Source organism: Streptopelia decaocto, assembly GCF_964273445.1.
Source record: "Streptopelia decaocto genome assembly, chromosome: 21".
NCBI lineage: Eukaryota > Metazoa > Chordata > Aves > Columbiformes > Columbidae > Streptopelia > Streptopelia decaocto.
In genome coordinates this window covers 1,776,974-1,793,523 of record NC_138676.1, presented here as the reverse complement: position 1 = coordinate 1,793,523, position 16,550 = coordinate 1,776,974, and the positions used below count along the sequence as shown (strand labels likewise).

Genomic DNA, 16,550 nt, shown 5'->3' with positions numbered 1-16,550 from the left:
TGAGGTAAGAAAGGTAAGAACGGCATTTCAGTCGTGAAGCGCATTATGTGCTGTATGACTTTGTAACATGAATTCATTTAACTAACCATGTCCATGTAGCTGGAAGAGGCAAAGCTCTGATTAAAACCATCCTCTGCTGTTAATGGTTTGGCAAGACTGCACCTATACGGTGGAAAAAAACCACTTTTGTCCAGCAAACAGGAAACTAGAAAGGGGAAAAAAACCTCTTCCCTACGTCTGGAGGAGGCACCAGCACCAGAAAGCAGCTGGAGCGCGGCCCGCGGGGTCTGCAGCGAAGATCTGCGGATGGAAGCGCCTGCTCGACCTTTCGGCTTCCGCTGAGACGTGTGGAGCAAAACCGGCCGTGGGGCAGGAAGGAAGCAGCACAACCACAGTGGAGGGGGCACGGAGGAGGAGGCCGGAGGAACAGGCCTGTTCAGCCCGCAGGGTCGCCAGCGGCCCCGGCCCGGCCGAGCCGGGTGATTAATAAGCTCTGGGTAACTGAAGAAACACTCTTGCTTCATGCTGGTTTTTGTTCCCCACAGTGGTTGCTTGAGACATGCGTCTTTAGAGCCCTGGCAGTAGCAAGGTCGCACAGTTTTGCAGGCGGATGTAATTGCAGTTGGTGATGTTTCTGCGTTGTTAAAGAAACGTTTCTGTGTTAACATCGTGCGTACAGAAGGAATAAAGCCTCCAGAGCTTCTGCAGATGTTTCTTAATAAAAATATTTGGTTACTGTATAGAGTGGAAAAATATTTGGCTTTCTAAGCTTTCACTTTTTACCTATGTTGTTGATTCACTAATAATAAACTGAATACTTTGCATGTATGTGTGAAAGCGCTCACAGCAGGGTGAAATCCGACCTGAACTGTAGCTGTTGCTGTGTCTGTGGATGTCGCCACCGAACACAAACACGCTGGCATTTTTCTTTTGAAGCTGGTGCAGGTGTTGCCTTCGGCTCAGTTAGAAGCAGCGGGGAGAGCCGACTGATGTGGCCTGTGGTCCCTGGGCAGTGTTTTCCGAAGTGCTTATGTGACAGGTGTTTAAATTCCACTGACTGCCGGTGGGATTTAGGTGCCTAAGCCAGTGATTCCCAAACTGTGGTTGGCATTCCCCTAGTGCAACTCTTGGTAACAGTATTTGTGTTCATTGCTGTGTTTAGCTAAAAGTTTGAAACGGGGCCATCATAGTCTACATAAACTTGGCGGATTGCTGGAGGTCTGTGGCTAAAACTGTTTGGGAATCGCTGGTCTAAGTCACTTAAATGTTCTTTGAAAATATCACCCTTTTTCTCTGAGAACATTTGCTTCTGTTTAGTTGAAGCAACGACAATGAGGGCAGTTGCTGATGTTACTGAAAATAAAATGCAATCGTAATCACTAAACTTTGATGTGCCAATTAAAAATGTTCACTAGATCTGCAAGCTTTATTTGGTCTCTGTTAATTTACAAATGTGCAACCTGGCTTTGTAAAATAAAGGAGTGCGCTGATGAAAGAAAATGTTCTGTTAGCACAGGATGGGTAACTCGTTGCTCTATGTAAAAGCTCATTAGAAACGAAAATATCCTGCTCTTTATGTTCACTTCCTGTGTTTTTGCTGTTATTTACCTACGATACAGCTGAATATTTGTAAAAAATTATTATGACCTTAAGAATTGAAAGTGTTCAGGTGTCGGAAACTATTGGAAATGGATTCCCTCAGCGCGTGTGTGAAATCATTTGTTTATCCATCCCTAAGCCTGTGGAAGTTATTGCTTCTCTCACGAAATGATGTGCAAGCACTTCCCGAAATCAGCTATGGCAGAAGAGATAAGCAACTGGACTTAGGAATCTACCTTGTCTTCCTGCAGTAACTGCTCTGTGTAAACCATGCGCTTGTCCCAGGGCCAGGAGCGCATTAGTGTGTTTGTTGGTCATACCCATATTTTCACAGCAATAGGAGAGTGTACACCTGAAAAGACTTTCCTTCCACCTACTGCTATTGTAGATGTGAGTTTCAAGCGTGCTTAGAATTTTTCCACAAAGAAGTCATGATTTTTTGTGTGCCATAGACCTGAACAGCTTTAGCATTGCTGACTTTGTGGAAGCCACTTGGCATTAATGCACGGCTGCGGGATGCCACTTTACCTGCTAAGGTTGCACACTAACCCTTCAAGGAAATTATGCAGAATTTCTTACCTGCTTATTCCATGTTAGTGTAGTAAAATAATGAGCAGTTTTTCCTCAAGCCTCTGTTTTTATAAACTCAGTAAATCCAAATCCTGTCTCTTTTCTGCTTGAGCTGTAGGTGGATTAAATGATTCGTAAGAGCGTGGTGTTGGCTTTTTTCCCTTGCACTGCCATAACCCGTCATCATTTCTGTCATTTTATGGACGTGAGGGCTTTGGGAAGGTGGCTTGGGCACCAAATCTCTGATTTGCCGTTTTCCTGGTGTTTGTCAACCAGTGGCATTGCAGGGACAGGGTGGGAGGGAGGGGGCTGGGGGTGAGTTTACAGTTAAATCATCATCTCTGTAGGATCAGCAGTGACTGTGCCCCAGAATTTGAGCCTTCCCCTGGTAAATGCAACCATCTCAAGTCTGTCCAGCTTAACTTAGAAGTTGTCCCTTCCCACATGATACTAGTTCCTTCTTTTACCTCAAGTATGTGATGTGGGGGTGAAATAAACCCTCTGGCCTAGAAATATCCCTGTTTCTCTTCAGGAACTCCATGTTCCCAGCATCTGGAGAATGTAATGGAGTGGAGGAAAGAGGCTCACGCTTTGTTTGGATAAAGGAATGAGAGAGGTGCCGCAAGTGGATAGATTTTGTTTTTCATTTACAAGTAGAAAACAGCCTCTCTAGTGTGTAATAGTGCTGTTGTTTGACTTTCAAGTAGAAAGAGTCTTATTTTGGGGTTCCTGTACTGCTACAGGCACGGATGCTTTGAGGTTCCCAAGGTAGCTCTATTTCTGCGTAGCACAGTTCTAACATAGAGCTTTACATAGAGTTTAACACAGAGCTTTAGCACAGCCGCTAAGACTACAAGTGTGGAAGAAGCGAGTTTTTCCTAAAACTGTCTTTTCTAAAAGAAACGTTTGGTTTTGTGGTCCTTTGCAGGCGTAACCTGACGAAGTTATCCCTGATATTCAGCCATATGCTGGCAGAACTCAAAGGTATTTTCCCAAGCGGCCTGTTCCAGGGAGACACGTTCCGGATCACCAAGGCAGATGCTGCAGAATTTTGGAGAAAGGCTTTCGGTGAAAAGTGAGTTTCTAACTGTGCTTAAAAATAGAGATGGGGAAAAATTGTACATAGCACTCGGTATTTCTAAAAATTGTGGTTTGTGGCTCAGATGGGCCTTTGTCAGGTTAAAATGGAATGGTGGGTGAGACCTACCAGTCATTTGGTCCACTCTCTGGGATGAGATACAGGATTGTTCCTACATTGTATTTCCCACTTCTTTGTCCTGTCTTGTTTTACACATGTCAGGTGCTGGGTCTTTCCCCACTTTCCCTAAGAAACTCTTGTACTGTCACAGTTTCCCTCGATTATTCAACTTAAATTTTTATCCCTTTAATTTAATTCCTTAACTCGTAAGCAAGCTCCACAAACTATGGAAAATGATTTGCTTTCTTCTTCCAAAGGTTGCTGTGCCCCCAATATTAGTTGCCCTTTAGCTAAGCCATTATATTAAATCCTTTTCATCTTCCCTCCGGTTAGTCTTCCCAACTACGTAGTCACCTTTCTTAGGGCTTCTCTGAACTTCCATCAGTTTGCATAATGGATTTGTTAAGTTACAATGGAGACGAAAGTGAAGTGCGAGGTATATTTGCGTGTAAACTGTTAAAATGTCAGCTTTCATTTTTGTATCTAATAAAACACTGACTAAATGAACCGTCGACGTGTTCACAACAGCGTTGGAGGATTGAAGTTCATGCAAATGGGTGCTGCTTTCTAACTGAGGTAACTAAGGTACTTGACATAAAGAGTTTAATTAGTAGCTTTCAGAACAAAACGCAATAAGGTATTTACTCATGAATAACACAGTTGTCTGGTTAGGCATGTTCTTTCTATGTTTCTATTCCACTTGATATTTTAAAAGAGAGAAAATATTCCTTTAAACAGGAGCATCTCTTTTGGCTTCTGGTTATCTTACTTCTCCAGGTAATCCCTCTTCAGAGAATTGTTTGCAGCTCTTTGTTTTTACTGTCTAGACCTCTACTAAAAGACTTACTGTTAACTCCTTCTCCACCAGCTGCAGCATTATGATATTGTTACCAAGTGCTGGTGCATTGACACGACAGGACTGCAGAAAAGGGGAAAGGAGAGAGCAAAGCTGGACTTCACGTTTCAAAATTTTGCATATGCAGAGAAAATGGTCTAAAGTTGACTTGGCCGCTAATTTCCTGCAGTACCAAGAAATCCTTTGCTTGCATAACATGAATAAATCTGTTGTGGCTAGTTTTTATTTTCTTCTCTTCCATTATCATGAGGTGCATACTCACCAAACGGAAGTAGAAGGTACGTACATGGTGGTGGTCTTCAGACATATCATATTTACTTGGTTTTCCTCAGGACTATCGTTCCTTGGAAAAGCTTCCGTCAAGCCTTGCATGAGGTGCACCCGATCAGTTCAGGGCTGGAAGCCATGGCCCTCAAGTCAACAATCGACTTGACGTGCAACGACTACATTTCAGTATTTGAGTTTGATATCTTCACGCGACTTTTTCAGGTAAGAATTGAGGAATGTGAATCACTTGAAATGTGTTTCAGTGCTTCGGGCTGGACTCTTTTCCCAGGACAAACTATATTTTACACAGTAAGATGATACGATTTGCGGTGTAAGGGATTTGATCGTCTTGCCCTTCATCCCCTGAACACCTCTAGTAATACTTAGGATGCAATATTGCAGTAAAAATGTGTGATACTTCTGGTTGTAGAGGATGAACTGTCTACACTGCAGCAGTAAGGCACGCTCAGTATGCTCCCTGGAATCGGTTTTTCCCTTTCAAAGGTCACTTTTAGACTGAGGTTGTGACACAACTTGTGTAGGCCAGGAAACGTGCAGCTGAGTTTATCAGTCTGTGTTTCCTTGTCCTTTTCTTTCATGTCAGATTTATTTTCCATGGGGCGGGGTTTTTCAGGACGGAGCACAATCATGGAAATTCGGGCTTCCTAGCTTTTGAACTGACACAGAGAGGATATTGTGAACGTGTCTGTGTTCAGTGCACAAGAAATACTGATATTACTGAAGTGATGTTAACAGTAGGTAAAACCCTAACCCAGGGTTTTCAGTAGTGCTGAACTGAAACACACAGCTTCTGGTGGTGCAGTTGGGTATTTACAAGAACAAACACTTACTTCTTTGGCTCTGACTTGCCTTTTCCCATGTGATAGGGTGGGTTGTAATTAAGATACGTCTAGATGAAAAATTCTTATGTTCGGTGTTGCAATGTAGCTGATCTCATTCAGTACTTTTTCCAGCTGTAGTACACAAAGAGCAAGTTTCGAGTCTCAGCAGTTTCCAAGAGATGCAAAGTTCTTAGGGAGAGCCGGTATCTTCCTTTAGACAGGTTGAGAAATTAGGAAAAATTGATGAGATTTAGACACTCAAGCCCTTCTCAGGATTGAAAGCGTTCAAACTATTGTGATGACTTCTTGTGCACCATTTTAAGGAATATTTAACATGTATGTGCTGGTATATTTATTCAAATCTCAGACTAGCCAGCAATCCTCGCCACACCCAAGTGAGGTTGGGTGGTTAAGAAATAGTCATGAGCATCTTACACACGATGAAACCGAGACAGAGAGGGGAGGTCACTTTCCTGAGGCTATATAGGAAGCTGGGGTTAGAGATCAGACTAGCTATGGTTTCTGGTCCTGTGCATAACCTTATTAAACTCCTGTCTTTATCCCTGTCTCAGGAATGAGTCATTTTCTCTGCAGAGGCAGCACAGATTAGTAACCATTATTGAGCTGTCTTCTTGTGACCTCACCGACGTCTCCCTTGGCATTTATTAAAGGAGTTTTGATTAAGGTCTGTCTTAGGTGACGTTTCTATCATCAATAAGAAACTCAAACGCTAATGCTGCTGCGTGAGAATGTAGGGTTTAGTTCCTCTACTGGATTTAAGGTGGGATAATAAACTTGCTTCTTTAGCTGCAGAACTGATCCCTTTGTTTAAGGAATATTTGGTGTATTGGTATCTTTTAGAAGCGCATGGTTAATGTATTTCTTTGTTGTTTCTATAGCCATGGTCCTCTTTGCTCAGGAACTGGAATAGCCTCGCGGTGACTCATCCTGGTTATATGGCATTCCTAACGTATGATGAGGTGAAAGCCCGGCTTCAGAAATTCATTCACAAACCTGGCAGGTTAGTGCTCGGCGGCATTGGCTTTTTGGATCGTTCTGGCTAACGTTGCTGGTTACTGCGCTGAGGAGATTGGTTTTGTTTTCTCTCTGTCCTTTGTCCTTGCTCCGAAATTTAAACTGTGAAAAAGCAGAGCTTGCCGTGTATTTGGAGATGATCCTTCATGTGGTGACTTAGCTCCTGCCCACCCCACAATGGTCACAACAGCTTCCTCGGGCACGAGCAGAGCACAGAGGCAGACACTGCCTGTGAAGGAGCAAAAGTATCTATAGGTCCCATGACTGGTGTATACGCCTAAAACTAGGAGAGCTGAGTGGATTGCAGTGCCCAGAAGCAGTATGTACATTTGAAGCCAGTTTTGGACAGACAAGGTAGCCAACCAGTGTTTGCACTGGCAGAAAGCGGCGTAGTAGGCAGAGTAGGCTGCAAGGTAATGCTGCACGCTGGGCAGACTTCAGAGGCTGTGGGGAGCAACACAAGCTTCTGGGGGGCCTGTAGACCTGAGCAGCTTTGGGCTACCTTACCTGGGTAGAACTTGGCCCAGTGCAACAAGGCTAACAGATTTCTCTGCGTGAGAAACGGCCAAGTGTTCGTTTCCGGAGGCTGTTACTCTACTGTTAGTTCTGCGTTGGTTTTAAAAAAGGAAATCCTGCATAGTCTGTTGGTTCTGTTGTATGGGTTTTTTTTAAGTTAATTTGAACAAATTATTTTAAGGATGCTAGCTTGTCTTGATTTGGATTCTGGGTTTAATTTCACCTGGAGGCCAGCACTTGGTTGCTTTTCTCACTTCATATCAGATTACAAGGTTCTCCTTTGATCTGCCTGGGGGTAAACTGAGGAAAGCTGGTATAAATCATCAAGTTATTCCTACCAGTTTTTATTTGGTGTCTGGAGATAGCCAGACAGAGGGCTGCATACCTGACATTCAGTCTTTCCCGTCTGTTCCGGTCCAAACTCAAGTTTCTTTTCCTTTGTGTTTTTTCAGTTATATTTTCCGATTGAGTTGCACACGACTCGGTCAGTGGGCCATTGGCTACGTCACTGCGGATGGGAACATTCTCCAGACAATCCCCCACAACAAACCTCTTTTTCAAGCACTGATTGATGGCTTCAGGGAAGGCTTGTAAGTAACTTTATCCAAATGAAGTTTTTGCCCTTTTGCCCTTTTTCACGGTGAGTTTGTTTTATAAATCTTAATCCTGTGGCGAGGTCTTTAAGTCAGTTGAATGGTAAAATGTACCCTCTGGGTTCACCACACGTTACTTCACAGGGGAGGCAGCATGTTGCAGAGGTCAAGCAATCACTATTGACATCACTGAGCCCCTTTTGAACATGTCTCAGCTCTTCCTTTTTATTTTGACCTTGACCCAGCAAAACAGTTCACTTGTGTGAATAGTCCCATTGATGTCAGTGGGATCCTTCATGCACGTAGCTGTTTTGGCACTCGAAATGCTCAGACATCTCTCTTTTGCACTGGAGAGCTGTACTGGCTTTTGCAATAGCAGACAATAAGTATGGACCAGTGTTCCCCTTACCATAGATTCTTTTCTAGTCCAGTCCTTAATTTGAGTCACTGCAACTGATATTATGCCATTAGTTTTCTTACTCTGGGTAGTACCGTCTCACTGTAGGATGATTTAAGAAGAGTCATCTGGGACTGTAACACCCTGTTAAAAATTAGAGTTGCTTCCAGGAAGAAAAACAAGCATCTTTTTATTTAAAAATGACATGTCTGATTTTTGTACAATGGTAAAATTTTTCCAAAACTTCGTTTGAATTCAGAATACCTTGGATTCCCACCCCTCACTTCTCACCATCATTCTTTCTGGCCTCCACCATTCCCAAAAGAAACCTTATGTGTGCATGTGCGTGTGTGTACGTGTGTCTGTGTGTGTATGTATGTGTGTAGATGCACATACAGAGAGAGCTTTCTTTTCCCCAACTGCTTATAGTTATTTATTTCCTGATGGCCGGAATCAGAATCCTGACTTGACTGGCCTGTGTGAGCCCACACCCCAGGACCACATTAAAGTTACACAGGTGAGCAAAGTATTTTATCCCATCAAACTCACTTGCTTTCTCCCTAAATTCTAGGCTCCTTAGCTCTTTATAGAACGTTGTCATACTTGGTATCCCCATGGCTTGTTTTTAAGGCTGATGTATTGTTTTTTACAGGAGTTGCAGAAATGGTAAGAATGGGCAGAGGAGATTGCAAAGGTTAGCTAAAGCTTTATGCAGAGCTGACAGATTTTAATATTTTTTAGAATGTTCTGCCAAATATTCATTCTTTTTTGCTATCCAGCATGTCTTGAGCCCTGCTTTCCTGGGCTGTACCGGGGACACCTAAATGAAAATGTGGGATGACTTGAAATCCACTTTTTTCAGAGCTTGACAGGTGTATCTAGTACATAACATCATAGAGAAATCTTTGCAGACTTCTGTTCTCCTTTGCACTGTGTTCTTTTGTTTGGAATTCAGTTATTCCTGCAAATCTTGTGTTTGGTTCCTTGTAGCTATGACTAGCGATGCTTGTTATTTTACAGTATCAACCATGTTTGTCTGTCTTTCCCCAAGGAACAATACGAATTGTATTGCGAGATGGGCTCCACGTTTCAGCTGTGTAAAATATGTGCTGAAAATGACAAGGATGTGAAGATCGAACCATGCGGCCATCTGATGTGCACGTCCTGTCTCACTGCATGGCAGGTGAGGCCTTGCCTCTTGTTCATCTCTCTGGGTGAAGCTAGTTGCTCTGTTACAGATGTAGTATATAGTCTTCTCAACTGTTCGGTTTCCTTCAGGTGTGGATATAAGGTAGTCCAATGGTAATATCAGGTTTACCAGCATAGGGAGAAGCTGGTTAGATGCCTGATCTCTTAATCTAGAAATAGTCAAGAAGTGCGAGGATGTGTTAAAAGCTGGTTTTCTACCTCAGAGAGAAAATGCTCCATATTCGTAGCACAGTTTGCCTTTCTGTCTTCCTCTCAATTGAAAAGTACCTGCCAAAAAGCAGGTTTAAACCTCTTTGTATATTAACTATGTGTTCCATTTCTGCATCTTAGTGGCTCTTGTAACATCTATTAGGGTGTTTCAGAATGGTTTGGGTTGGAAGGGTCCTTCAAGGTCATCTATTTCCACCCCCACTGTGGAGAGAGCAGAGTAGAGGGGCAGAATCACCTCCCTTGACCTGCTGGTCGTGCTGCTTTTGATGCAGCCAAGGATGCGGTTGTCTTTCTGTCCTGCGAGTGCACACTGCTGGGTCATGTTGAGCTTCTCATCAACCACCATCCCCAAGTCTTTCTCCTCTGTGCTGCTCTCAAGCCATTCTCTGCCCAACCTGTATTTGTGCTTGTGATTGCCCCAGCCCACGTGCAGGACCTTGCACTCGGCCTTGTTGAACTTCATGGGCCCACATCTCAGGCCTGTCAAGGTCCGTCTGGACCTGGATGGGATCCCTTCCATCCAGCACGTCGGCTGCTCCACGCAGCGTGGTGCCGTCGGCAAATTTGCTGAGGGTCACCTCAGTCCCACCGTCTGTGTTGCTGACAAAGGTGTCTTCTTTCCTGGAGGAATCGGAAGGCCAAGGTTGTCCCTTTTGCCGCTGTGAAATCAAAGGCACGGAGCCAATCGTAGTAGACCCGTTCGACCCCAGAGGAGGAGGAGGATTGTCACGACAAGGGGCAGAAGGAACTCCCTCACCTAATTACGATGACGATGATGACGACAGAGCTGATGACTCCCTCTTCATGATGAAAGAACTCGCTGGTACCAAAGTAAGGTCACGAGAGTGGATGTGACAGTATGTACAAAGACTGCATGTTCTCCATCAGTTTTCTGTGGGCTTAGCGATTTGTGCATGTGAGGGTTGCCAGACCTCATAACAGGGAAGATTTTCCTCAGTATGGAACATGGGGATTCAGGTTCAGTTTTGTCAGGTCGGTTCACACTGTTAGTTCTATGAAGCAATAGTGATCACTACTTTGAAATCTTTGCTCTTTTGTGTGTTGTCTTGGAAGAAAGAATCCTTAGAAGGGTGAAAAGGCTGGCTTGACCTATCGGAATGTAAGATGTAGGTTTATAACACTTCTCTGCATGCTTAGCAACGCTGCTTTTGAACCACAGTTCACCCACATCAGCAAAAATTCATCCGTTTTCCCCAGGGGTGAATACAGCCAACGACATACAGTCTTCCCAGGGTCCGGATGACTGGGCAGGCTATTTTGCTGAGGAAATCAATTTGACTGTCATGTTTTTGTAAGGTGTCTGATAAATTTGTGTGATAACTCCCTGCCATTAGTGCTACTTCCTTCCAGGAGATGTGTACAAGACAGGCATTCTTTACGAATCCCTGCATGTTTTCTCCTAAAAATGCATTGCTGCTCTTGAACATTTGCATTTAGCATTGTTTTACTGCATAGGGAAACAGGTTTGAATTTGCCTCATTTTTAATAGTAGGATTCACTAAAGAAAGCTGCCTTTCCTGGTCAGAAAGAATCCTCTACACTGGTTTACCTATGGTCATGTTTCTCTTTAGCTTTCACCCTGTGAAATAGTGTACTAAACAGTAAACCGCATTCGTTTAGGTAGTTTTGGTATACATGGCTTGGGGAAGCAAAGCAATTGCCCTGGTATGACATCCTGTTGTGGTTTGCAGTCGGCTGGTACTCTGTTGGTGGCAGGGAGTTCAAACCTATGTAAAGCTTTTCAGAGTTAGAAAACACTGGACTCGCTTGTAGACATTTACGAAAAAACATTTATGAAAAAGAGAACAACGGGCGCTGTTCCTGTTTGTTTGGTGGAAAAACAGCTTTCCAGGGACAAAAAATGGAGGTTTTGGTGCACGCTGGTGATGGCTGCAACAGCCGTGACACTGTGGTCAAGGTAGTTCGCAGGATTTGCAGCAGATCGTGCCCTCTGGTGTCGAGAAGAAAAGCAGCTCGCTCTGCTCAGGGCCCAGAGAGGCAAGTTTGTCACTGCAGCCAAGCTGCTTGTCTTCTATTGTGCCATTGCTATGTGTGCATTTCCAGTTGTGTGCCATAGCTACGTCCACTGGTGGTCTTCAAGGCTCGCTGCATGTCAAATGCTGTCGTGCTGTGAAGTCGCCTTAATTTACTGGTGTACGATTGTTACTAATACAGTAGTTAGTTACCCGTAGCAATATTGAAGCCAACACAAGTCATAGAGCTTGAAAGCCTCTCTAGAGAAAAGGAGTTCCGCTGGATGTTGTCGTTTGTTGATTTTCCCGTTCTTTTCTTTCCCAGGTTGAGCGTCCTCCTTCTCCGTTCTCGGTAGCTCCGCAGGCCACCCTGCCCCCCGTGCCGCCACGACTGGATCTTTTGCAGCAGCGAGTGTCCAATCCGCCTGGGGCTTCCAGCCCTGGGACCACTTCAAAGGTCGAACACGGCTTGCCCTTTCAGCTGTGATTTTGGCGGGGCAGGCAGGACGAAGGGCATTCTGGTTGTCGAGGGTTTTGATTGCGGGGTGACGATAAAACCCTGGCAGATGTATTGTTAACCCCCTCTCCCCCCGCTTCCCCCTTCAGCCCCTCTCTGTCCCCCCTTCCCACTCAGGACAGGTGATTGGGAGGGAAAGAAGGACAGAGAGAAGAGAGTTGGAAAAATTAACAATGTTTTACTAATGCTACTAATAAGAATAGAGAAAATAATACAAAATATACAAAACCAATCTTTAAAATCTCAGCAACTGCAGAGCCGGCACCCGAAGTCCTGGACTGGACTCTGCAGCCAACCGGAGCTGGATTCAGTCTCTCACTAGCCCTCAGTTCGCAGGGGCGATCTTGGTGGAATTTGGTCATTGACTGTTGGGATATGGCAGTGGTTCTTCAGCTGGTTTGGATTAAGTCATTAAATTATGCTTGAAAATTCAGACAGAAGAAAATATCCAATTCTATGAATATTCATTGCTGACTGATGAATTGTGAACTTGCATAAGTAACCCACTATTTAATATTTTTAAAAAATTGTGGGTGTCCTTTGTTTGGAATCCAAACCGATGCTGCTGTAAGCTTTCTTTTCCTTCAAGAAAAATAATCTAGGGTGTTTAGTGCCCAGCTGTAGCTGCACGTAATTACTGTGTTATCTCTTCAGGCCTGTAGAGAAGGTGTCTCTGGGGGCTGGTGCGGAGCATTATCTCCACGTTCTTTGAGATAATGTCTTGTAAAAATAGATAAAACGAAAACCAAAACTCACCCTTTCTGCCACCCGCCTCCCTCCTTTTTGTTTTGTAGCTCCTCTGCCCTCGTTAAGCAATGTTTTACATTCTTCTGCCTTCCAGGCTGCACCTGGGACTCTTCACAAGGATAAGCCTTTGCCGATCCCACCCACGCTCAGAGATCTCCCACCGCCTCCACCTCCGGACAGGCCACATTCCATAGGGACCGAAGGTCGACCGCAGAGACGTCCCCTGCCCTGCACGCCAGGAGATTGTCCTTCGAGAGAAAAGCCACCCCCCGTGCCCTCCAACCGTCAGGCAGACCTGTGGCCATCCAGGCCGATTCCAAAAGCCCCCCCTGTGGCTCTCAGCCCTGCTGACCCTTGGGCTGGCAGAGAACTGTCCAACAGACACTCGCTTCCCTTTTCCTTGCCCTCGCAGATGGACTCCAGGGCTGACAGCCATCGGCTTGGGAGCACGCTCAGCCTGGACAACCCGGTGGTGAGTAGGCCAGTTGGAGGCGAAGGGAATTTGTGAGGAATTAAGTCTTCCAACGTGCCATCTTCTTATAGTTTACATCCGAATAGGGTGATCTTTTCCCAGGGGGAAGATGGAAAGGAACTGGTGAGTGCAGGGCAAAGGGGAATAATGGGAGGACTTCTTAGGGAAGCGCTTTCGTGCCTCTTGGGAGCAAGGCTAACATACCAGTTTGGGCAGTCAGGAGCCACAATTGCATGATCACTGTTGACCTTCAGTTTGGTAAAACTGAGGATGTTTTGTATTGGGAGTTGGAATGCTGCAAACATGGCGTTTATTCTTCTCAGTTTTTAGTCCTGTAAAACCTGTGCTAGCTCTGATAAGTTTAACCCAGTAAATCTGAGTTAAATTTGGATCTGTTACTATTACCAATGACATGATGTGTAACTTAGTAGTCCAACATATTGTTGCCTAAAGGAAATCCCAGGCAGTTTTGCTTTCTTTCGTTCCATTCCCCTAATTTTTCCTTATAAAACCTCCAGCTTTCTAAAATTGAAAGCAAGCACATTTTTAGCCAGACGGGCTAAGAAAACGGCACTTGCATGGTTGTCATTCTGTTTCTGTATGTGTGTGCTTGTCTGCATCCTGTTCTTCTTGTCTCTCATTAACATTTTGGCTGTCTGGTCTGTTACATCTGAATTCACCAAAGCCGTTGGAGTCTCAACAGATAAGGAGTTCCTGCAGTTTTTGTGTAGACAGGAAGTTGGCTACAGAAGAAAAACCCCGCTTGTGCCCTCACTGGGGGAAAACTGTCACAGACCTCCTGGGTTTCTGAGGTGCTTCAGAATAGTGGAGATGCTTCATTCCCCCAGAGCACGCATTGAATGACTGATGGCTTTGCGACTGTGCTGGTATATGTGGTGGTTCTGATTTCTGGTCTCCAATTTTTTCTTTCAGAATTTAAACACTGGTCCACCAACAACCCCAGAGTGTGAACACCCCAAAATTAAACCCTCCTCATCTGCCAATGCGATCTACTCCTTAGCTGCCAGGTCTGTTGCTTTCTAGCAAAAGTACTCTTCAGAATGGTAATTATAGGGTTCTCTGCATACTGGTGCCAGGGGTGGAATTGGACCCAACTCTGTCAGCCTTAGTTTCAACCTCTGACAGATTCAAAATATACAATGTAGAGAAAGCAGGTGAAATCAGCATCCCAGAGATCTGTGGTTAGTGGTGGTAGTTACCCTTACCTGTAGCACTAAGAAACAGGCTACAGTTGCCATTAGCTCTCCTATGAATTCACTTCTGAGTTCGTCTTTATGTGAAGTAGGTGATACAGAATGTGTATGATGTTGTCAGCTTCCTTTTTGATAATGGCCTTGTGCCCGTCAGTGTGACCTTGCAGTTGGGCTGCTGAGCATCCCGAAAGCCACATTATTTCTTCAGACAAAGTCACTGTAAGATGACTGCTTGTTGTGCACACTGTGGATTTTAAAGGCCACTTTGATATTAATCAGATTTGGCGTAAATTACTTTCTGATGTTTGTATCTTCTTTCTTCTGCCTGCAGACCACTGCCTGTACCAAAACTGCCTCCTGGGGAACAGTCTGAAAGCGATGAAGACACTGAATACATGTCACCATCTTCTCTGCCTGTGGTGCCTCCAGGTCCTGCTGTACAAAAACCAGAGATCAAAATGCCTTTGGAAATGACTCAGAGTTTACGGTGAGATTGTGTTTGTATGAACTGTGCTTCCTGTCACAGCTCTGGGAAAGCACAGTTGTTTACTAAGGTGGGGATTTTGCTTGCTCGGTTCGCTAAATCCCCCCCGGTGATATTCACCAGATATAAACTACCACAGCCAGCTGAAAATGAAATGTGACTGCTGCTCTTTGGCAGAATCTTTATACACTATTTAAGGAGTCAGTTAACCACTCCTGCCTCTTTCTGCTGGTAACCTGTTGAGAGCAGCAACAACTGAAATTCAAAATTCTTTTAAAACGTGGTATTCTGGTGGTATCAATTAAACTCTTTTAAGCTGTTATGCTGTATTGATAGAGCATTTTCTGGAACAAATATTCTTTCAGAGAGCAGTGGGGATATGACTTTGAAGCAGGGATCTGTGCAGTCTCACTCACAGAGAATAGGTGGCGGTGATGCTTGACCACTGTCACTTGTCGAAGGGAAATGTGTGTTCTCTCCCTCAGAGTTCCAGACTGCAACCAGCAGACGGATGGCTCTATGTATGAAGCAATGTACAACATCCACTCCCAAGCAGCATCCTCTGCTTTCGAGCCTGTCAACAACTCCGGTGAGTAAGTGTGCTAAAAAACAACTCAGAAACTGAGGTACGATGAATACGTCCCAGTTGGAACAGCACTTTAGGCTCAATTAACTGTTACTTGCTTTCGCTGTTAGAATAGCTAGGATGTATATGGATACATCTGGGTCTGTGTGCTGCAGACTGCACGTGGGGATGTTGTAGAGAAGCCCAGTTGGAATGCACTGTAAAAATAGTCAACAGTTGTTAAAATATTGCTGGTTTTGGATTTTTTTGTGTGTGAGGCAGTCGTCAGCCCACATCTAATACTACCTTCTGGAAAGAGCTTCCACTGAATGTGGAGTGCTGGCAGCAAAACCTTGGTTCTGTGTCCTGTCAATGTTTGCGGACTAAAGGAGAACAGAGTGCCTTGGGAGACAGAGGCTCTGTTCAGCCCCAGAGCCCACAACGTGCCTCTTATTCCAGATGAAGGGGATCTGGCAGCAGGCGCTGCCAGCAACGGCCCCGAAGAGTCAGAAAATGAGGAAGATGGTTATGATGTCCCCAAACCACCGCTACCAGCTGTTCTTGCTCGTCGCACACTGTCTGATATCTCCAATGCCACGCCTGCCTTCAGCCGAATGTCTTTGGAAAATGACCCTGTAACAGGTTAGAGAACACCCTTACTCTTCATGTTGTAGTGGGTACTGACGGCTTGCCATGCATGCTCGAAACTTCTCCCTCTGCCTCAAGGTTTTGTATGGAAGCTGTAAAATCAGGTTTACAAGACAGACTTACACTGGTTCTTAGTTGTTGAGTTTGGTTTACAACTTGGAATGCACTGCATTGGTGCAGCAAATCACATTTAAATCACAGCTGGGAAAGCCTTTCCTCAGCCTAAAGGATATTCCTTAAGCCGCTCTTTCCTGCACAACATGGCACACCTTTCGTACCAGGGCGTGAAACACAACTTCAGAACATGACTGCCTATCACTGCTTAAGTGAAAGGTGACGTGGCTGGCCTTGCACAGCTTCTGTCGCAGTCTCAGCTACAGTCGTTGCCAGCAGATGGCACAAGTGAACTGTTTGATGCTGTCGGTTCCTTTGAGCAGGGACCCAGTGGCTCAGCAAGGTCAGCTTTTTGTCCCCGGGGAGCAGAGGACATCTTGTCCTTCGGGCCGCAAGGCACATTCTCTGCGGGACAACCCAAATCCTCACCTCTCCAAGAGCCTTTCTGAAAAATGCTTGACTTATTTCCTACAACTACACAGCAGCTCTGAAGGAAGCTCTGA

General features: G+C 44.8%; 1 protein-coding gene across 1 annotated transcript in view; it reads left to right on the top strand.

Annotated features, from left to right (window-relative positions):
- Positions 1–16,550, top strand: part of CBL (Cbl proto-oncogene) — a 32,843-nt gene that overhangs the window by 11,088 nt on the left and 5,205 nt on the right. Inside the window, exons 3-15 of the mRNA XM_082070222.1 lie at positions 3,098–3,244; positions 4,556–4,712; positions 6,232–6,353; positions 7,336–7,473; positions 8,303–8,390; positions 8,925–9,056; positions 9,920–10,123; positions 11,612–11,743; positions 12,645–13,022; positions 13,956–14,050; positions 14,568–14,723; positions 15,206–15,309; positions 15,745–15,927. Coding sequence (XP_081926348.1) covers positions 3,098–3,244; positions 4,556–4,712; positions 6,232–6,353; positions 7,336–7,473; positions 8,303–8,390; positions 8,925–9,056; positions 9,920–10,123; positions 11,612–11,743; positions 12,645–13,022; positions 13,956–14,050; positions 14,568–14,723; positions 15,206–15,309; positions 15,745–15,927 — 2,036 coding nt within the window. The remainder of the gene's footprint in view (positions 1–3,097; positions 3,245–4,555; positions 4,713–6,231; positions 6,354–7,335; positions 7,474–8,302; positions 8,391–8,924; positions 9,057–9,919; positions 10,124–11,611; positions 11,744–12,644; positions 13,023–13,955; positions 14,051–14,567; positions 14,724–15,205; positions 15,310–15,744; positions 15,928–16,550) is intronic.